Source organism: Diabrotica virgifera, chromosome 6, assembly GCF_917563875.1.
Source record: "Diabrotica virgifera virgifera chromosome 6, PGI_DIABVI_V3a".
In the NCBI taxonomy this organism is placed as follows: domain Eukaryota; kingdom Metazoa; phylum Arthropoda; class Insecta; order Coleoptera; family Chrysomelidae; genus Diabrotica; species Diabrotica virgifera.
Genome location: NC_065448.1, coordinates 145,009,568 through 145,033,647, shown reverse-complemented (window position 1 = coordinate 145,033,647; position 24,080 = coordinate 145,009,568). Strand labels below are relative to the sequence as shown.

Genomic DNA, 24,080 nt, shown 5'->3' with positions numbered 1-24,080 from the left:
CCACTTTTCAGCTACTCTCCACTATCAAACAACCACTAGTACTTGCTTCTGAACTATTCGCGAAAACTTTCGACTGCCCTTCTCGGATGCCGGCCACACAATGATCTTTCTTTTCCAAACTGTCTCAACATTCAAACTTCCCTTTCCCCATTCCAAATTGCCAAGCCAATCAGAAACATTTCTCTTTCCACATTTCTCTTTTTCATTCGAAAAACCCAGGCATTCTTTCAAACAATACTTCTACTCATCCTAATCACTTTCCGGAAATTATACAAATATTCTTGTGCTTAAGCAAACAGACTTAAAATTCCAAATCTCTCTACCTTTATTTTCCTAAAAACTAATAATTACAGCTACCTGTGGATCTTACCTTTCCCGTAACAAACAATCTTTTTAAATAAATCGTATTTTCACTTCACTTTATTTACAAATGTCTTTAAGTCTTCAGGGAAAAACTCATTAAGGATAGACCCACTGCGTAAAAGCTACCTTCTACTAAATAATTACAAATCAATATACAGGGTGTATCAAATTCATGTGCTTGCGTTATAATTAAAAATTAAAATTTTTACTCTATCTTTGATTGATAAAGTTATACATAATAATATATAAAATATTGAAACTCAATTGTAGCCTTAGACTTTATTAACATTTTTTTGACTCATTTGCTTATGTTGAATAATAAAAAGTTAGGTACGCTAACAACTAGCCATGTTTTTCATCAATAAATCCTCATTTTCTGCTTAGTTTAATAAACAAGCCTAAAGTATGCTATGAGAAATTAACAATTTAATGGATGTCAAATTATTAACAGTCAAAAAATGTCTGATTTTTTTTGTGAAAATTAGTAGATTTATGATTTAAAATTTCAATTAAATCTGTATTTTTTTGTTGTTTGGTGGAAATGGAACGCGCTACAAGGAATTTGAACCGCGATGAGTGTGTTCAAGAAGTGATCCTACATAGAGAAGGACTTGGCTCCTATGCTATCGTCTCCTTATATTGGTAACAATTTTTTGCTAATGCACGATAATGCCAGACCTCACGTTCACGAACTGTATCCGAATATTTACAAGAGGTAAATCTTTGGACTTTGAATTGGCCATCGAATAGTCCAGATCCGTTAAGATCTGGATCGAACATTTGTGGGACATAATTGGCAGATGAATACGGCAGCGTTTGTCACCTCCTAGAACCTAACAAAAGGTAGAAATAGTAGCTCTCGAGATTTGGAATGATAGTGATCAAGACCAAATAGCATACCTCATTTGTAATATAAAAGTACATATCTCTTTTATTATCGAACATAAGTGAATATATCCAAAAACAAAATGTTAAAAAAGCTTAAGGTTACAATTTAGTTTTAATTTCAATATTTTATGTATGCTAGAATATTCCATAGGGTGTTCCGAACTTTAAGAAAAAAACACAGTATGATTGTTATGGTTCTTTTCATGAGGATTTTTCAGTGCGTCACAAATGATAGAAAAAAAGGTAAGTCCGTGATAATATACATTTATAACATTTATTCTAACATGACATTTTAGTTAAATCTGACAGTTGTCAAATTTTATTTGCAATTGGGCATAAAAACAAATCAATTGTCTTTATTGCATTTATAAAATGGTATTTTCTTTGATTTGTATAGTTTTATAAATTGTACAGATTATATTCGTAGATATATTATATAATTGGTAAATAAATTTTTTTCTATTATAGCGCCATCTATCGACAACTAGAATAATTGCCGAACTAGAATAATTACCAAAGTAATCACCGACGTGCCTTTTTTTCTGTCATATACAATTTAATGCGTTAGAAAGAAATCGAAAAACTGTGACGCACTGAAAAATGCTCATGAGAAAAAGCATACACCCGGTATAAAATGATATTTACATGTCAAGAAACATTATTACTACATCGATTTTCTTAAATAGTAAGGCTATAACATACTAAAAAAGTAATTCAAATCGAACAACAGGTTTAGGAACTTCTAGACATCTACCGTGTACAATTCAGCGAGTGAGTCGATTATTTTGCTCTCAAGTGTATATTGTAACAATAAAACGAGCGATTCGTATTTATATACGACTTTATTAATTTATTTATGCAAGTTTACTTTACAAATCTCTAGCTTAAACTAAACTTATTTACAAACTCCGTTCCTATTTATAGCCCAGCCGTTATTTCTCGAAGATTCTGCCCATCTCTAGTTATTGTCCTGACATTCGGTGACATTCCGCCCCGTTACATCGCGTCTTATCTAAAAAGATCAACGTGGAATGCGTGTGTGGAGATTGGATCTGTTATACGAGGGTCGGCCAAAAGTAATCTTTTGTTACAATATTATGAGGAAAAAACCAGGAAGAAACTAATGTACTCTCAAAATAATACCAATACATTAATAACCTGATTTTATATGCATGTTATTTTAAAACATAAATGTGTATTCTTGATATGTTATTCACTTACGAGTAGTCGTATTTTGTTTTTATTGATTTCCTCATTAAAAATGGGTAGTTGGTAACCAGATTCTACTACATTCTGCCGATGAAATTGCAATTGGTTGCATTTAACATAACTAGATCCGCTTCTATGATTTTTATTTTTTTACCATATTATTATGATTCTTTGATGACGATATTTAAATCTTTTCACTGAACTCTATGTTCGTTTTCCCAAGCGTGTTACATATTTGAGATCTGTTAAATTCTCTATTTTTCATATAAGATTGACGTTCACTTATTCTTACGTTTAATGGTCTTCATGTTTCACCTAAATAGAAATGTTCGCATTCACAAAGTACTTTATAAATACAAACAATTCTTTTTTCTTTTTTGTTCATGGTTAGGTTTAGTGTTAGATAAAATAGATCTCAATGTGTTTGTTGTTTTGGATGTTGTTTGAAATGTTGAATTTATTTCCTAGCGTTTCCAAGTTCCCATTAACCCATTAGTTCCCAAGCTTAGAAAAAAAATAAATTGTGTTCTTTTATTGCATTTTATTGCTAAGAATATACTTAATACTCATGAATCACGGTAATAAAATTATTGCTGAACTCCGTTGAGGAGATGGCACTTAAAGAATATCATAGTTGTTAAATAAATTCCTAAATAATATGAACAATAAAGAATATGTAGATAGAATAAATTAATATTTATTACGGAAAAGGAATATAACGATGCACTACCTTTCCTCGATCTTTTAATCTCAAAGAAGGATATTGGATATGAGCCTCAGGTGTATAGAGAACCAACACACGCCAACATATATCTAAATTACAAGTCAATTTTGGAATCACCAAATCCTTACACAACAGGGCCAAAATTATTTGTTCTATGTTCTTAGAAGAAAAACATTTGTTAACACCTTTTTTATTAAAGAATGATTTTCGTTTGTCGTTGATAAATGCAATTTTCAAGAATAGACCGAATGGAACAGAACAACATAGAACGGGATCCTATAAGTTACAAGAAATAATACGAGGAAAATAAGAATACCACACATAAAAATATTATCGAAAAAACTTAAAACGATAGGGAATAAATTCAACATTTCAACAACATTCAAAATAACAAACACATCGAGATCTATTTTATCTAAAACTACAACCTTGTAAACCTAGCAATGAACGAGAAAGAAAAAATAATTGTATTTATAAAATACCTTGTGAATGCAAACATTTTTATTTAGGTGAAACATCATGACCATTAAACGTTAGAATAAGTGAACATCAATCAATCTTATATTAAAAATAGAGAATTTGATAGATCTCAAAATATACAAACACGCGTGGGAAGATGAACATAGAGTTCAGTATAGACCTGAAAGAACCAGATGGTAAAAAGACAAAAATCAAAGAAGCGGCTCTAATTATTATATTAAATGAAACCAAGTGAATAGAAAGAAATTTCCCTATCCGAAGTCAATAAAGTATCGAGATTTATGTTTTAAAATAACATACATGTAAAGTCCGAGTTTGGTATTAATTTTGATAGTAAAATAAATTTAAGACCAATTACTTACCATGTCGGGATAGAATCGTGAGGTTTGTTTCCTGTTTTTCCTCATAATTTACCATGGGATCACTAACAGGAGAATTTTACTGTCATCACTGCATGTGGTTGTCGTTTTAAGGACACATGCTGTATAGTTTTTCTGACCGATATTCGTAAGTTAAAGTTGAAATCATGTAATCGAATGAACTATCTTCTAATAGAGTCGTCCCATAAAAGAAATACATTAATAATATCGGCAGTATTATTTTAAAGTCATCTATTCTAAAATGTATAATATAGGTCTGAATTGTCAATATGAATGAGTCAGATAAAATATGATTTTATAGAATGTAATATAGATGTTTTTATTTATTTTTTTTTCAGTATATTAGCTGACACTGTAGACAGAAATAATAAAAAGTATCAAGCCAAATTTAAAAAGATGGAACAGCAAATGTTTATATTAGTTGAAAAGCACAATGCGCAGGTAAGGTTATTTTTAAAATATTTTGTCTTTATTTCTAAATTATTGTATTATCCGCTATTATTATTACAAAATTCTGAATGCCACTCATACCGTCACGTTTAATGCTTGATATTGAGCATTCTTCAGAAAATTAGCTTTCTGATACGTCAATTAGCATTTCTCCCCGTTGTTCTTCATAAACTCTTCTCTATATCTTCAACAATTTGGTCTTTATATTTTTTCTACTCATTGTGATTGTAAAAAGACGCCTTCAATGGTGAGTTTTAATTTAGTTATTTTTATTAATGTGATAATGCGATAGTATTCAGGATCTTCCAGAGTTGTTGCATTGTGTACATACAAGAGGAATGGCTATAAAAATGAAGTTCACTAAGACATTTATGATATTTAGAGGCCCGACAATGTTTCTCTACAGATTTATTAATAAAACATTGTGAGCGTGTTCTAATATAAATATCTGGGATGCTATATTACAGAACAGCTACAGCCAAGGAAATAAATCAGCTGCAGAATTGAAGCAGCTCGAAGACCGTTTCGAAAAATGAAATCATTTTTCTGTAACCGCAACTTAAACCTAAAATTGCATCAAAATATGATCAAATGTTATACTCAACCAAACTTATTATACTAGTCCAGAAAGCCACTGCGCATCCGCTAGGAAAAATATTCCGATTCGGATTTTTTGCACAATCTTACTCAAAAAGGACCCCTTTTAACAAATTTGCATGTTGCCAGGACCAAAAGTGGGTCAAAAATTTTTTAAACGTTTTTTTTTTTTGTTTTTTTCCTAAAATTATTTTTTTTTTGCATGGAACAAAGGTTTTTTGGATCATTCCAAACAGAAAAGGTCTTTAGTGACTTTTCTCCAAAGTTGATAGTTTTTGACATATAAGCGATTAAAAATTGAAAAATTGCGAAATCAGCCATTTTTAACCCTCAAAAACTATGTGAAAAACTGAAAATTTGAATGTTGCCAAGGTAGGTAGATATTCTTTAAACATCGATTGATGAAATCCCGAAGAGTTTTTTGCAATACAATATTCAAAACTCCTTTGTTTTTTAATTGCTAATCAAGCGTGCGCGACACTATTTTCCACCGACAGTATGGTGCAAATGAAAGGAATAAATTCGTTATTTCGTAAACCGGCGACTTTAAGGAAAAATCCTGAAACAGGTCGATTTTTATTTTTAAATTATGATATTGTGGCATATATGGTATACTAGTGACGTCATCCATCTTTGCGTCTGGCATCCTTCTTCAATTCTCTATTCAGTAATATAAATATTTATATAATTATTTATACAGGGTGTCCTTCTACTTCTTTTTTGTCAAATAATTTAATTTACTAAAAAATTTTTGGACACCCTGTATAAATAATTATGTAAATGTTTACATTACTGAATAGAGAATTGAAGAACCATTTAAGTCAGCTGCCACACGACCCCTATTCTCATTTAAAAAAATCATCGATTACGTCATCACGCCCAGACGGATGACGTCACTAGTATACCATATATGCCACAATATCATAACTTAAAAATAAAAATCGACCTGTTTCGGGATTTTTCCTTAAAGTCGCCGGTTTACGAAATAACGAATTTATTCCTTTCATTTGCACCATACTGGCGGTGGAAAATAGTGTCGCGCACGCTTGATTAGCAATTAAAAAACAAAGGAGTTTTAAATATTGTATTGCAAAAAACTCTTCGGGATTTCATCAATCGATGTTTAAAGAATATCTACCTACCTTGGCAACATTCAAATTTTCGGTTTTTCACATAGTTTTTGAGGGTTAAAAATGGCCGATTTCGCAATTTTTCAATTTTTAATCGTTATTTATGTCAAAAACTATCAACTTTAGAGAAAAGTCACTAAAGACCTTTTCTGTTTGGAATGATCCAAAAAACCTAAAAAAACTTTGTTCCATGCAAAAAAAATAATTTTAGGAAAAAAACAAAAAAAAACGTTTAAAAAATTTTTGACCCACTTTTGGTCCTGCCAACATGCAAATTTGTTAAAAGGGGTCCTTTTTGAGTAAGATTGTGCAAAAAATCTGAATCGGAATATTTTTCCTAGCGGATGCGCAGTGGCTTTCTGGACTATACGGAATCACTAGGTATTTGGAACCTACAGCTTTTGGAAACTGTAGGTGTAAATATTTTAGTTGAAACGATAAGAAGAAGAGTTGTCGTGCCCAAGGACTATATGGCAGGAAGAAGTTACGGGATGCCGAGTTAACCAGGCAGCACAAAATTGATCACGTAAATTGGTGTCTTTAATACCAAAACTGGAACATTGGAAATTGGAAAAGTGTCCTATTTTCAAACGAAAGTAGGATGTGTAAAATCAGATGATTAACAAATTCGTGTATTGAGAGAGTAAGGAAGACAAGTAAGTGCGATGCCACATTATGCGCTTTGACCGGATGCGTTTCCACCGCATCCAGTCAAAACGCATAGTGTGATAGGGACAGGCCGGTCTGGTTGCGTTGGAAACGGATGCGTTTCCACCGCATCCTGTCAAAACGCATAATGTGACATCGCACCAAGAACGGAAACTGCCAGATTTGTTCATAAATATAAAAGAATAAGGGTCATGTTCTGGGGAGGAATTATGATCGGTAACAGAAATCCTTTACTTTTCATCCAACCAACTTTAATAGCTCACAGGTTGATTTGGTTCTATAACCTGTAATTAGATTCCTTAGAGATATGATGGAAAAAATTTTAATTATTAACATTAATTCGCTAACATAATAAAAAATATCAGATGATTCCATATAAGTTTGGTTGAGTGTATACTTGGTATATGACAGGGGTGGCCAAGCTCCTTGATAGTCCGACCCATTTTTCAAAATTTGAAATTTTTCACGAGCCGCAATTAAACGATTATTCAAAAAGTGTAAAAAAGGTAATAAATTTTTAAAACATTAAAAGGGTAAACCCTACTTCATTCTACGTTGTAATAAATTTTTCTCTCACCGGCACCGTTTGGATTTCATGAATTTTACAGTAAAATAAAATGGTTCATATCGTTGTTTCAAATATGCAAATAATTCTACAAGCAGCCTTGAGTAACTCAGGATACTTCCATTCTTCATCATCCTTCCCTCTTTTTCCGGGACGGCGTACTGATCTTCTACCGTCTCTCAAAAAACACTGTCTACTCTGTCTTCCTCTTATCTTACCACATGACCTGCCCGTCTTATCTTAGCTTTTATATGTCTGACGATATTTTCAGGACCATACACAGTCACCAATTCAGCATTGCGGCGTCTTCTCCACTCTCCTGTCAATTCATCTCTTTCATGGCCAAATATAATTGTGAGAACTTTCCTTTAAAATAACAGTAGGTTATTTATTTTCCGCTGCTGTAGAACTTCCATATGTAACAATTGGGCGAATAATTGGCATGTACATTTCAGTCTTAATTTAGACTGTCTTTTTAGCAGCTTAGATCTTAATAATGATGATAGGGAGTATAATTATTCTCTATTCAGAAAACTGTAAAATCCTTTATAAAAGGTATATTTAAAATCGCTCAAACGGGCTACATCACAATCACATAACTAGTGATGTAGCCCTTTTGAGGGATATTAAATATACCTTTTATAAAGGATTTTACAGTTTTTTGTATTACATGGTATACAGCCAACTACAGGAAAACTTTTTCCTTGTGGATATTCTCTATTCCACGCAGCTATCCTTGCTGAGACCTCTTTTTATATAATATGTGGTTTTCATCTGTGATTACCGCCCCTAGATATTTAAACTCTTTTACTAGTTCGAAGTTCTGGTCATTAATAGTCGTTATGTTCTGCTTAACTCTTTGTTCTGGATTTTTGGTTACTAGCATGTTTTGCCTTACTCTTGGTCTTGGATTTTTGGTTACTACATATACCCTGTTTTCAAACTAGGAGGAGTAATTCAAATTTACCGCGCCGTAATGCTTGTTCGTAATTGGTCCAACCTCAGACAAGTTTACTCCACTGTTATGAAATTTTGACACTATTGACATTATGAAATTTGGACACTATTGGCATTTCAGAGGTTAATTAAGTTCTATCGGCGATTTTTTGTATTTTTTGAGTTATTCCTTAAATTTTTAGATTTTTAGTCTGCTTTCATATAAAAAACAGTTGTTTTTAGAACTTTTTAGTGACGTATTAGTATAATATAATATTTATGGATTACCGACGAAGGCCGACATGATAAACCAAAAAAGATGTATTTGGTGATTTTGCTAGTGGAAATATTGGGTACGAATCTGTCTTTTGAGTTTACTTCTCCTGATTTAAAAACAGGGATAGCATGTATTTCGTCTTCTCTTCATTTATTCGAAGGCCCAGACTACCTGTTTTTTCCTCGAGTTGTGAAAACATCTCTCACGTCTCTTGTAGAATGAGCGACTGCACCTAGATCATCAGCAAAGGTTAACAATAGTTTTGATCCTTGATTGGCAAATCCTCCTGTCAGCTCAGATGATATTTTACTAATTACATATCTTAAGGGCAAATCGAATAGCTACAGTGATAAGGGGACTCCTTGTCTAGGCTTTTATATTTATTGTCAAAACATTTTGAAACACAAAAATTAAAAGTAATTCAGGAGATTACTTATTGAGAGCCACAAATATTTTTTCAAAGAGGCTGTGACTTTTCAATGTGGCTCGCGAGCCACAATTTGTCCACCTCTGGTATATGACATTAAAACATGGACTCTGAAGGCTGATACAATCACTCGCCTAGAGGCGTTTGAGATGTGGTAGTGTATAAAGCAAGAATATTTAGAACACCCATCGGAAAGCGCATATCTTCTTCTTCCTCTTTGCAGATCAGGTGAGGGTAGTTAGTCTCTGGTACTTGGTTAAGTTTTCCTTTGGCCTTTAAGGCCTTTGTACCATACTTTTTTTCCCCTTAAACTCTAATGAGTTTTGTAGCCTCAACGAAGGCGAACAGTTTTCTTATTGGTAGTTTTAGGATTTCTTCTGGTTTAAACCTCAGTTGACCAGTGAATTCCTGCCTTATATCACGTAGCACATTGGAACGGCATAGTATGTGTTGTGTATGTCAGCCATTTTTTTCCTTTTCGCACTTTCTGCACCATGGTTCATTCACCTTTTACCTAGTCTGTATAGGTGGTTTCTTAAACGACAATGTCTAGCCACCATCTCAGTAACCGTTTTGATCTCTCGTTTATTGAGGTTCATCAAGCTGTTCGAGAGTTTTTATCAATACTCTTAATTATTTGTTTAGTCTGGATTTGCCCTTGAGTGGCTCTCCAGTTCTTTTGATGAATTTTTATCAGTCATTTCTGAACCTCGCTTTTCATAGCATCTTTAGTGATGCCACAGAAAGGTTCTGGGCCGTGAAAAGTTTCTCTCGAGCCTTGTTTTGCCAACATATCTGCTCGTTCATTCCCATGCACCCCTTTATGAACCGGCACCTATATTAAAGACACTTTATTGTCTTTTGCCAGGTTGTTCAGGAGATCTTTGCAGTTTCTCATCAGTTTTTATTTAGTGGGTGGGGTTTTACTGCCAGAATAGCCGAGGTTAAATTTTATGACACCTTTATGAGGACAGCGCACGCACCATAAAGAGTCATAAAATTTATAGGGAGGTATTGAAGGACTCACATTTGAAAGTTATTTATAAATAAAGAAATATTGTGTTTACCTTTGTTTATTTAGAAAACCTTAATTATTTCTAGATACAAGCCAGTTTGGTTTATAACATGCAATTTTTGTTAACAAAAATTGTTTAATAATATCTCCTGTATATAATACACTAAGCGTCAAAATTATCGCATCGCCTTAAAGATGGGACATTTTTAATGTCTCATATTTCCTAAACCTGTTGTTCGATTTTAGTGATTTTTTTAATATGTTTAATTTAATTTTTTTATTATGTTAATTATTTTTATTATTTTAAACATTTTTTAATATGTTTAATATGTTAAAAAATCACTAAAATCGAACAACAGGTTTAGGAAATATGAGACATTAAAAATGTCCCATTTTTAAGATGATGCGGTACTTTTTTGGCGGAGTGATAAGGGTAGCGATAAAGTATGTAAACACGGTAATTTCTCGGAAACCGCTATAACGATTTTTATAGATTTTGGTGGGTAAATGCCTTCTAATGCGGCCGATATTATAGTGGTAATTCCATTGTTGTCAAATCTTCCGTTTTTCTGGAAATCTAATGAACTTTTTTTATTGTAAATGGAACGCCCTGTATATTTTTTGCGTTTTGAAGTCCCTAAGAAATACTGATTATTTTCATGTTATATTCCCTATACCTAAATGCCATAATTTCGGAGTTATTGTACATTTATTAAAGTTTTTTTTTTAAATTATAAAAATCATTTTTTTAGGTCCGTGTAGACATTATTTTAGGTTCTTTGGATCATTGGGAACAAAAAAGGTCTTATGTAATTTTCCTCTAAAGTTAATCATTTCTGAGTTATAAACAATTTAAAACTCAAGAAAATCGAAAAATGACGATTTTTAAGGTTCAAAAACACAAGTAAAAAAATAATTTTTAAAATTACAACGTACTTAAATTTAAGCTCAAACTGTCTTCTATCAGCTCCCCATAAGAATAATTTTTGGCAAGTTTTATTATAAAACATGTTTTTTTTTTAATTGTTAATGAAGCGCATATGAGAGGATGGGCATTATCAACTAAAAAACGATGTTTTAAAATGAAATAAGACCAAATCATTTACAGGTAGCTGGTACAACAAGGTTTGAACTTGAATTTGGGCACTTTGTAGTTTCAAAAATAATATTTTTACTTGTCTTTTTAAACCTAGAAAATTGTTATTTTTCGATTTTTTTTCAGTTATAAATTGTTTATAACTCGGAAACGATTAACTTTAGACGAAAATTGCAAAAGACCTTTTTTGTTCCCAATGATCCAAAGAACCTAAAATAATGTCTACCCCGGCCGAAAAAATTGGTTTTTAAAATTTATCTAAATTTTTTTTTTTTAATAAATGTAGCAATAACTCCGAAATTATGGCATTTATGTATAGGGAATATAACATGAAAAATTATAAGTATTTCTTAAGGACTTCAAAACGAAAAAAATATACAGGGTGTTCCATTTAAAATAACAAAGTTCATTAGATTTACAGAAAAACGGAAGATTTGACAACAATGTAATTACCACTATCATATCGGCTGCATTAAAAGACCCTTACCCACCAAAATCTATAAAAATCGTTCTAGCGGTTTCTGAGAAATTATCGTGTTTCCATACTTTATCGCTACCCCGTGTAATATAATGTTCTTAAGAGCCAACAGTAGCGATCAACAGGTAGCAACAAAATATAACTTCGGGAGATAGTATCATAAACTTTGGCAACAGTGGTAATCTTTGACATTATCTAAGATTAATATTTTAACAATATCATAATCGCGCTAAATGGAAGTAATAGAAAACGATTTTATTATTATTAAATAAATATTTATAAAAATAACGCAAAGTGGGTGCAAAGGGTACCCCCCGTTAAGATAGGCAAAATGCCCTCACTCCCAGAATTCAATTTTTTTAATTTTTTTACGTTCTATGCAATTAAAAAATGAGATAACGCGGATTTTTAGCTCGCCACCCCCCCTTACCCCTCCCCCCATAGCCCAAAAAAGTAGATTTTTAGATTTAATTTTTTTTTAGTTGGGTTGCAATTGATTTAAAAATTTCAAAAAATTCACACATATATCTGAGACATCTACAAAACATGTCCATTTTTATGGACCTGTAGGTCGAGTGTACATAACCTCAAAATTTAACTTTTTTAAAGCTAATAACTTTTTCTTGGAGGGGACTGCAGGTCCAATTTTTTTTGCATTTTGTGTATTTTATCAAAAGCTATCTCTATGATTTTTTTTAGATTTTTCCGTCACCTGCGCCATCTTGAAAAATCCGGAAAACTGTTTATTTAGGGGTTTTTGGGGATTTTCTACATTTTATAGACTGCAATATAGATCAACTCAAAATTTTGTTAATAGATTATGCATAATTTGAAATAACTGAGTATTTTAGGACTATCAAAAATTGGGCGAAACACTTTTAAACCCCCCAAAAACCATGTTTTTTTAAGTTATATAAGGGTTTTTGCGGGCTTAATGATATTTTTTGAGATCGATACAACCTTAATATTTTTTTTCCATTTTTTTACGTTATATGTGATTAAAAAATAAGACTCATCGCATTTTTAGCCCACCACTTCCTCTCCCTGCCCCCACAAAAACGTCAATTCTTTTATTTTTTATTTAGTTAAAGTTTTGTAAAGGTTTTTGCGGGTCTAATCATATTTTTTGAGGTCGATACAGCCTGAATGTTTTTTTTTATTTTTTTACGTTCTATGTGATTAAAAAATTAGGACTCACCGCAATTTTAGCCCACTTCCCCTATTACCCCTCCCCCACAGCCAAAAACGTAAATTTTTCGATTTTATTTTTTTTAAGTTGGCTTTGCAATTAAATCGCATATGTTGTTCTAAAGCTATTTCTTTGTGGCATTTTTGTAATTAACTATTCTAAATGGTAAATAAGCCACAATTTAACTAAAAATGATTTTATTTTCCATCTGTAATGCGTTAGAGAGAATTCGATAATCTGTGACGCACTGAAAAAAGGGTTTGGGGCGATCTATATAAATAAGTCAGATTAAATTAAATTATTAGATATTTTTAAGATAAGATTTTTTACCAAGCAACATTTTTGTTTAATTTATTAATATTTTGTATTTTGACAAAGACGTCCGTGGTGGACGTCGAAACGTTAATAAAATCATTTTTTAGTTAAATTGTGGCTTATTTCCCATTTAGAATAGTTAATAATTATTAAATTATAAATTACAAAATGTACATTTTAATATATCCTACTTCTTGTAGTTTTGTGAATCAAAACATTTTGTTCTTTATTCACTAATTTGTATTTAGTAGGTACCCTAATATTACCGTACATTATACATATTCTAATTATTCAAACATGTGCGTGTACCATCTACATAACCTATAATATGTATCTCTGCCTATAATGTCATTTTGCTTCATGTTTACTGCCACATAAAACACCATAAAAATAATGAGGAAAATATTACAAAAAGAATATATAACTCCGTATAGGTATATTCATAGAGTATTCGGAGAGTTATATTCGTTGGTATTACACTTAACAGTTCTAAAGTCTTCATCGCTGTCTTCGTCTATTACAGGTATAACATATGTATTGTCAAAGAGTTTTGCAAGATATTCTGCTGGCTTGATGATTTTTGTAGAATATCTTCCATGCCATAAATATTATATTATGGCAGCTACATGCGAACAACAGAACAGGCTATGGTTATGTTGCCGTTTGCGCAACTTGCATCTACAAGATATATACAAGACATAGATATCTATCGTTTAATGTTTTCCAAACCATCTACATATGGCTCATAATGCAAATAGTCCACGATATATGCTTGTCCCCGTTAGGTAAATTATTCCGATTCGTTTTTTTGCACAAACTTACTCAAAAACAGGTCCTTTAAACAAATTCACAAGGTGCCGCTGTACCGCGGTCGGAAAATTGTTTAAACAATGTTTTAAACGAATTCAAAAAATCAGTTTTTTCACTTCGGACAAATCTGTTTTAGATTCTCTGGATCAACCTGATCAAAAAAGGTCTCTTGTGATCTTGCTCTAAAATTGACTGTTATCGAGTTACACGCGATTTAAAATTTGAAAAACACGAAAATGGCCATTTTCATGGCTTAATAACTCGATTAAAAATTATTATTAGGAAAGTCAGAAAGTGACCAAATCAAAGTTTAAAGCCCCCCTACAAGAGCCTGAAGAAATTTTTGTCATTATTTTATTACTAACTATTAATTTTAATAATTAAAAATGAGCGCTAAGCACGTATTGAGGCGGCCGTCCGCAAGAGAGATGTACAATTCATTGGACGTTTTAAAAAATATCGATAAAACAAGTATCGATCGAAGTCAAAAATACGTTTTAAAAAAATAAAAAAGGAATTTTGAGGTATTATGTGTACACTTGACCTACGGGATTATAAAAAATAGATATGTTTTGTGGAAGCCTCATAAAATTTTTAAATTAATTGCAACTTAACTAAATAAAAAAAAAAATAGAACAATTGACGTTTTTGTGGAGACAGGGGGAGAGGGTGGTGGGCTAAAAATGCGATGAGTCTTATTTTTTAATCACATATAAAGTAAAAAAATGAAAAAAAATATTTAGGCTGTATCGATCTCAAAAAATATCATTAAGCCGGCAAAAACCCTTATATAACTTAAAAAAAACATGGTTTTTATCATGGGGTTTAATCGTGTTTTGCCCAATTTTTGATAGTCCTAAAATACTCAGTTATTTCAAATTATACATAATCTATTAACAAAACCTTGAGTTGATCTATGTTGCAGTCTATAAAATGCAGAAAATCCCCAAAAACCCCCTAAAAAAACAGTTTTCCGGATTTTTCAAGATGGCGCAGGTGACGGAAAAAACTTAAAAAAAATCACAGAGATAGCTTTTGATAAAATACACGAAATGCAAAAAAATTGGACCTGCAGCCCCCTCCAAGAAAAAGTTATAAGCTTTAAAAAAGTAAAAAAAAATTTGAGGTTATGTACACTCGACCTACGGGTCCATAAAAAATAGACATGTTTTGTAAAAGTCTTAGATACATAAATGAATTTTTTGAAATTTTTAAATCAATTGCAACCCAACCAAAAAAATTAAATCTAAAAATCTACTTTTTTGACTGTGGGGGGAGGGGGGTAAGGGGGTGGCGAGGTAAAAATCCGCGTTATCTCATTTTTTAAGTGCATAGAACGTAAAAAAAATTAAAAAAATTGAATTCTGGGAGTGAGGGCATTTTGCCTATCTTAACGGGGGTACCCTTTTATGTTTAGATAGGCATTTGCATGAAATATCTAATAATAAAACAATAATAAATAATCATTTTTCGTTGTGAAGCGAAACAAATTTCGATTTTCGCATAATTTTGGCACGGTTTTTAATGGACTTTTTCTTGTGCGGTTTCACTTTATTTTTCGCTTGATTTATTTTTCCTATAACTATTGATAATATTTTTAGAATAAAAAATCCTCCTAAAGCTTTATATACTCGCATTAGAATTCGAAATATTTTTACGTAAAATATACTTACCTATCTACATATAACTAGAGCTCACAATTAACAATAATCTATTTTTCAAATAGGCCAACAACTTAGTTCTATTACACAAAAATATAATAAATTAACTATAAAACACTACTTTCCTATGAAACAATGCCGAATTCTTAAAATTTACTACTGCACTGAACAGATATCGATAAAGATAACAGAACAGATAAGAGAAAATCTGACGCAGGTTTGTCAAAATGACAGTGACAATTTCTCGATGTTGCCAAATTAGTTATTAGTTATAATATGTTCGATTTCTTGTTAGAAATAAAAACTTTAGTAGGTCCAAAATGACACAAAATCTAGGCATGGGATAAAAAAGTTTATTTGAAGAAAGTGTATTTTTTTGTTTTCCTTAATGGCGATACAGGCTCCTTTTTTAATATTGTATTTAATTAGAGAGCAATTTCCACATTCTAATATATTTCTCAAATTGGGCTCTGTACCGCCATTCTTTATTATATTACGAATATGTGTGCCAAATATCTCGACAAAATATTCAAAATTACAGCCGCAATCTTGGACCGCGTTTGTTGCTACCTGTTGATCGCTACTGTTTCCTCTTAATAGTTAAACAAACTTTCCTTACCCTTACCTTTTCCGTTTTACTTTCCTTAACAGTTATTTTTATTTTAGGTTCAAAATTTGCAACAAAAGATAGCTACGTTAGAAACGCCTCCAACAAATAGTTCTGAAAATTCCATTAATTCAGTAGCAGTCTAGCAGTCTTGTGTGTCATTGCATTTAAATGATGATTTAACATAGTTATGTTGATCTCTTTTCATCTTAATTTTAAGAGAGTTACAGAGCATTTAATGCTGCGCTTGTGTACCGGATCTAGTAATGATGATGTTGGTATCAGTGTACGATTGTTTAAAGTAATTGAAAAATTTTGTCATTCCAATTTATAGAACTAAAGTTTTATAAGCTACCTGTTTTATTTCTTAATTATAGGATTACTATAACATTTTTTTCTTTCAAGTATATTACATTTGATTAGTTTAGAACTTCAAAAGGACAATAGTTTCCATTAGGTAACATTGAACCACTAGTATGGTGCTTATCAGAGGCTTCTTTCAGTGCGAAACAAGTGACAGAAAAAAAGGTACGTCCGTGATACATACACATTCATAACCAGAGGTGTAACCAGGATGATCCTAAGGGGGGGGGTTACAACTACTTGACGGTCTCTGGGGGGTATGGAATAGTAATGGTGTTAAGCGTATAGAGCTCAAAGTCCATCCAAATGGGGATGTAACCCCCAAAACTCCCCCTTGGTTACGCCTATGTTCATAACATTTATTTCAGTTGTTGATAGATGGCACTATAATCCAAAAAGAAATGATTTAGGTATTTACCCATTATTTACCTATGTATAGTCCGTCCGCTATAACTTTTCCCATGCGGTACGATTCATTTTCAATCAAATTAAGTCAAAACAGAAAGTGAAACGTACGCCGATGTGTGTAGTATATAGTATACAGTATACAAAATGTATATACACATCTACGTTCGTTTCAATTTATGTTTTGACTTAATTTGATTGAAAATGAATCGTACCGCATGGGAAAAGTTATAGAGGACGGACTATACATAGGTATCTATACGACTTTAATTTAAAGTTCTTCTCAGTCTTTCAGTGTGTCATTCATGATGTAATATATGATTTTAAAAATGTAAAGAATCATATCATGACATTTTAGTTAAATCTGACAGTGTTGTCAGAATCGTAATCGTAATTTGGTATAAAAACAAATCAATTGTGTTTATTTCATTTATAAAAAGGTATGTTCTTTGATTTGTATAGTCTTATAAATTGTACAGATTATAGTCGTATAGATAATACATAAATAATTTTTTGTTCGTTTATAGCGCCATCTATCAGCAACTAGTATAAATGTTATAAATGACTTTAATAACGGACGTACCTTTTTGTCTGTCACTTCCAACTTAATGCGTTAGAAAGAAATCGAAAAACTGTGACGCACTGAAAGATGCCTCTGAGAAGGAGTATATACCAATGTACCTTAATTTAGGGATCGTAAATGACAGTAGGTATTAGTACTGTTTACATAAGTGCGATATGTATTAATGATGACAGATATTAACACAATGCAGAAATACAAAAAAATATAAATACTAGGTGTGAGTGAATAATAAGTGATAAATAATGAGACGAGTAAACTATTTAACAAACATAATAATAGCCCTAAAAAACCGTTTTTTAGGCTGAGCCATAATACAAGACTATAGTATACTAGAAAAAATCTTAGTTTAACATTGGGAAGTTCAGAAGTTTAAATACTTGGAATACTTTACAAATGTATACAAACACTTTTTTGTTTTTTAACCATGTTTCTATAGATCAAGAACTGAGACTTAAAAGGCAAGAACAAGAAACAGACAAGAACATCTATATCTATAGCTAGGTCAGTAATGAACTAAAAATTGTCAATAATTTTTTTCTGTGATTCGTCTTTAAATAGTTGGAAAGAAGAAGGAAACTACGTTTATCCCAAAATTTTGTTAGTTACTTACATACTGCATACTTCAATACTTACACTATTAGGCTTCGTTTTTCTGACGATTTATTATTTTGTAATTTCTTTAGAATCTTTTGTATTTCTTGGTTTTGAATTTCAAATCGAATTAACATTTATTGTTTTTAAAGTTTATATAAAAAAGTGTTGTCTATTTAAATCTAAATACGAATTAGTTGTTCATTGCAATTAAATGTTTAAATACTTTTGGAACGATTGACAGATTTCTTTACAAAAATCAGTTAAGTATATATTGCTGAATTGATGACTACAATTCGCCAAAAGTTTGAAACTTCCTCATTCGTTGTTGTGCAACGTGCACTACTTTTCATTTCTCTTTGCCAATTTGACGACATGCGAAGTTTCATAGCTTCTTGTGCCTCTTCTAGATGCATAAGGTGTGTTAAGGAGAAGATACACCTGTTCAATGTGCCGTAAGACACAAACTACAGAAACATATTAATACCTTAATCTCGATTAAGTGAGGATAGTTTCGGAAGTGATTAATTCATCTTGTAGAGAAATATAATATTTGCGACCTATAAGTAAACATAAAGAACAGACTGTGTCTGTATTGGGGGAACGCAAGAAGATATACGGCTATGAAGTAGACAGAAAGTCAATCACAGATCGATGTAAAAAAACTTGGGAATTAAAAGAACAAAAAAAAATGACTATTTAAATAACGGATGACAAAAATACAGTTGAGTCCGCGAATCTTTACCCGTGCGTCATCACTTAAAGCATACGAAATAAGTCGGAAATCTATTTCACGCAACAACAACTGACAGAAAGTGGCTATTGTTCCGATTACGGGTTTTATTATAAAATTTGACGTTATCAAATATATAGAATGTCAAATGTAAGTTTTGCTTCAAAATTTTTACGCAGAATTACAGCTACATTTGAAGTAGCTTAATAAATTCTTTTATTATTATTGATTAATAAATAAATAAACAATTTATAAAAAAATCCAATAACATATTTTATTTTTGTTATTTTATTCACTTTGACGGAAATTTAAACAGTCATTTCTTTACTGTGTGAATGACGTTAGCTTTGTATGTTTTAAATATTAATTGCCTAAATATAATTATTTACCTTAAAATTTCAAAGCCCAATATAAAAATAGTTGTGAAAACAACTGTTTGTGTAATATAAAGAAACTTCAAAACGCAAAAATTCGACAAAAACCGCAAAAAGTTCAACTGACTGACAGCCACAAAATTAAACAAATCAGAAACGTCAAACAAATTGTGCTTAAAATATGAAAACATGCCGAATCGTCTTTTTTTGTACCTATCTCTTTTCAATGCACTGAGTCTAGATGGTTCATAAAAATAACATGTGTTGTTACTTAATAACAAACGGCAGCTGGTTTGTCATGAGTTTCATGCATGGAAGAGAATGATGCTAGATAAAAAGTATGTGTTTTATCTCGCCAGGTATTAATGACGCACGGGTAAAGACTCGCGGACTCAACTGTACTTAGAGACACAGAAATGGATTACTGGAGATAAGCAGCGGACAAAATAAATATCGTAAACGAAATACGGAAAAATCAATTAATATGATATGGGCGACATGGGCGTGTTGAGATAATAACCAATTACAGAATTTCTACAAAGTGCTTTTTTATAATAAAGGAAAAGAAAACCTGGAAAGAAGACACCGAGAAAAAGATAAAAGACAGAATCGTGGAAGATAACATGTATACAAGTAGGTATTCTTTTTCTCATGATCATCTTTCAGTGCGTCACAGTTTTTCGATTTCTCTCTAACGCATTAAATTGTATGTGAGACAGAAAAAAAGGCACGTCTGTGAATAATTTGGTAATTATTTTAGTTCGGTGATTATTCTAGTTGTCGATAGATGGCGCCATAATCAAAAAAGAATTATTTATTAAATAAAATAATAATATTATCAATATAATCTGTACAATTTATAAGACTATACAAATGAAAGAAAATACCATTTTATAAATGCAATAGACACAATTGATTTGATTTTATTCCAAATTGAAAACAACATTTGACAACTGTCAGATTTAACTAAAATGTCACGTTAGAATAAATGTCATAAATGTGTATTATCACGGACTTACCTTTTTTTCTATAATTTGTGACGCACTGAAAAATGTTCATGAAAAGGAGAATATACAAGTAGGGAGTATAGATAGTAAGCGTCACGCTAGTAGACACACGAGTACCTACTTGCTAGGCTTGGGCTAATCCGACCCGTTCTCACCTGTGACTTTCATGTCTGTCATGTCATGTGACTCTCATGAAATAATTGTTTAAAACTACCTAATTGTTTTTCATACAAAAAAATAGGTACATTAATTAATAGTATTGTTACTCTGCTTTAAAATAACTTTATTCAAACACCAACAATATTACAATACTTTATAAATTTTGCTGACTTGAACACAATGACTTGACTTGAACTATAAACTGCAAATACAACTGTTCTATAAACAGTCAACTTTCTATTAGTCTGAGAGCTAGTGAACCCTTCGACTAACGGTCGTCCTGTAAGGCTAGAAATTTGTCTAGTGATAATTCATAGCACACCAATTCTAAAAACCATGACCTGGCAGGCATCAGCGCTGCACGTGTATCTACCAGGTGAATCGAAAAGTGCAAATTTAGGGGGCAAAATAAACTTTCTCCTGTAAGGTTTAAATTTAAGTATGTGTTTGAGTAAGTCATTTAGAAGAAATGTGTACAATGACAGGCGATTCTGAAGACCATAAGACCTTGCCAGGCGAGGGGAATGATTAGGGGTTTTCCCTAAAATTATTTTTTTTTGCATCGAACAATTTTTTTTAGGTTTTTTGAATCATTCCAAACAGAAAAGGTCTTTAGTGATTTTTCTCTTAAGTTAATAGTTTTTGTTATATAAGCGATTGAAAATTTTGAAAATTGCGAAATCGGCCATTTTTAACCCTAAATCGGACATTTATCTAAAAATTTCAAAGTTGCCAAGGTAGGTAGATATTCTTTAAACATTGATTGATGAAATCTCAAAGAGTTTTTTGCAATACAATATCGGAAACCCCTTTGTTTTTTAATTGCTGATCAAGCGTGCACGACACTGTAGTATAAGTGAGGACGTTTGAGTTAGCATAAATTCATTATCTCGAGAATGGGCAAATTTCAAGAGAAATCCTCAGACAGGTCGATTTTTATTTTTCAATTAGGACTTTTTGGCATATATATAATTCTAGTGACGTCATCCATCTGAGCGTGATGACGTAATCGATGATTTTTTTAAATGAGAGTAGGGGTTATGTGATAGCTCATTTGAAAGGTTTTTTAATTATCTATTCAGTAATATAGACATTAACATAATTATTTATACAGGGTGTACAAAAAAAAGTTTTCTTCTATTTGTCAAATTTAATCAAAGTTAATTTAATAATAAAAATTTTTTGTACACCCTGTATAAATAATTATGTTAATGTTTATATTAGTTAATAGAGAATTAAATAACCTTTCAAATGAGCTATCACACAACCCCTACTCTCATTTAAAAAAATCATCGATTACGTCATCACGCTCAGATGGATTATGTCACTAGTATTATATATATGCCAAAAAGTCCCAATTTAAAAATAAAAATCGACCTGTCTGAGGACTTTTCTTGAAATTTGCCCATTCTCGAGATAATGAATTTATGTCAACTCAAACGTCCTCACTTATACTACAGTGTCGCGCCCGCTTGATCAGCAATTAAAAAACAAAGGGGTTTCCGATATTGTATTGCAAAAAACTCTTTGAGATTCATCAATCAATGTTTAAAGAATATCTACCTACCTTGGCAACTTTGAAATTTTTAGATAAATGTCCGATTTAGGGTTAAAAATAGCCAATTTCGCAATTTTCAAAATTTTCAATCGGTTATATAACAAAAACTATTAACTTAAGAGAAAAATCACTAAAGACCTTTTCTGTTTGGAATGATTCAAAAAACCTAAAAAAAATTTGTTCGATGCAAAAAAAATAATTTTAGGAAAAACCCCTAATCTTTCCCGTCGCCTGGCAAGATCTTATGCTCTTCAGAATCGCCTGTCATTGTACACATTTCTTCTAAATGACTTACACAAACACATACTTAAATTTAAACCTTACAGGAGAAAGTTTATTTTACCCCCTAAATTTGCACTTTTCGATACACCTGGTAGATACACGTGCACCGCTGATGCCTGCCAGGTCATGGTTTTTAGCCTTGGTGTGCTATGAATTATCACTAGACAAACTAGCCTTACAGGACGACCGTTACTCGGAGGGTTCACTAGCTCTTAGACTATATGTTTATATTCGGTTTCTACACATATTCTGACGTTCTAGACGTCACTAGACATTAAAAGTAAAAAGTGCAACAAGTAAAGGGTCCAGGACTGTATTAGCTCAATGTGCCCGTGGTCAAGTAGCGTGGCGGTTACTATATAAACAGGTATAAAGATATTGTATTTATGTACGTTAGTTAATCAGTAACTAACTAAAAAATCTACAATTTATTACCACCGTACTGTAACCATTTAAACAGTATTACAATGTTAAGCGCTAGAAGTTGTTTATACAAACTTTACGTCTAAATTGGAATGGCAGTTAATGTGCTAAGGTGTGTCTGCCTCGCTGTGATTAACATATACCCTTAAAAAAGATGGCAAAGATACGTATTATCAGGAAAATTATTTATTTACAATGAGAATCGCTATAATATTTCTAAGTACTAATATAATTTGTTTTGTTAAATTTGTTTTGTACAATAAACTTTTTTATGTCTGAATGTTGCGTTAATAATTTAATCCACCAAACCAATATTATTTTTTTAATAAAATTCTAAGTAACGTCTGAAAAGTAACTGAAAGATATCGAAGATCTGAATAGAGAAATGGAACATAGAAAATTTAACTTCCCAACAACAAGGAATACACCAAAAGCAACTTACTGTAAGGACACAGACAGAACTCTATCAACAAACAAGAAACATATACTGATCAGCTGGGCAGAAAATTTGCAATCATTATATTATAATACCTATCAAAATTGACAATCTAGACAAAACAGTAACCAGTAAAAAGGGATAAAAGACTATGAACAAAATCGACAAAATAATGTATCAAGTTTTGATGAATTAGACAGGTGATCTGACTAACAAGCAATCTTCGCGGACAGACAGCTTAGCTACAGAACTTTAAAATAGCAGGACAAAGCTATATACAATCTTCTTCTTTACGTGCTATCTCCGCGACGAAGGTTGGCAATCATCATTGCTATTCTCACTTGATACTACAGCCCGAAAGAGTTCATTGCCTCGATTTTTGACCCTTCGCTTCGTTATCGAACGTATTCGTTTCGTATCTGTTTAGTATACGAAGCGAATACGTTCGATAACGAAGCGAAGGGTAAAAAATCGAGGCCCAGTTGAGCTGCATCCAAACCATTCTCTGAGATTTCTCAGCCAGGACATTTTTCTCCTACCTATGCTGCGCCTTCCTTGAATCTTTCCCTGCATAATTAATTTTAGGAGTTCATATCTGCCACCACGTGTTATAAGACCCAAGTTATAGATTATACAATCTAACTATAGGCAAATCATCAAGGCAAATTGATAGTAGAAATATGGAAACATCTAATTTACCAATCAAGTTGAATATTGAATAATATGCAGAATCCACAAAAAAAGGAAATTTGCTTGAATGCAACAAATATTCTACGCAGAAAATATAATAGGAAAATATCATCAAACTGATTTCGGGGCAGAAGAGTCAACAATTGTTAAAAACTGAGACTCTGGAAAAGACAAAGGAATATGGTATTAACATACATATCATACATACCT

The 24,080-nt window shown here is 31.8% G+C and overlaps 1 protein-coding gene across 5 annotated transcripts in view; it reads left to right on the top strand.

The window, feature by feature from the left end:
* Positions 1–23,024, top strand: part of LOC114338265 (colorectal mutant cancer protein) — a 619,539-nt gene extending 596,515 nt beyond the window's left edge. For 4 of the 5 annotated variants that reach the window (XM_050654064.1, XM_050654063.1, XM_050654065.1 and 1 more), the window contains exons 13-14: positions 4,383–4,485; positions 16,326–23,024. In XM_050654064.1, the coding sequence (XP_050510021.1) occupies positions 4,383–4,485; positions 16,326–16,412 (190 nt within the window). In that variant the 3' untranslated portion in view covers positions 16,413–23,024. The remainder of the gene's footprint in view (positions 1–4,382; positions 4,486–16,325) is intronic. The other variant, XR_007698823.1, reaches the window with a different exon arrangement.
* Positions 23,025–24,080: the final 1,056 nt, after the last annotated feature.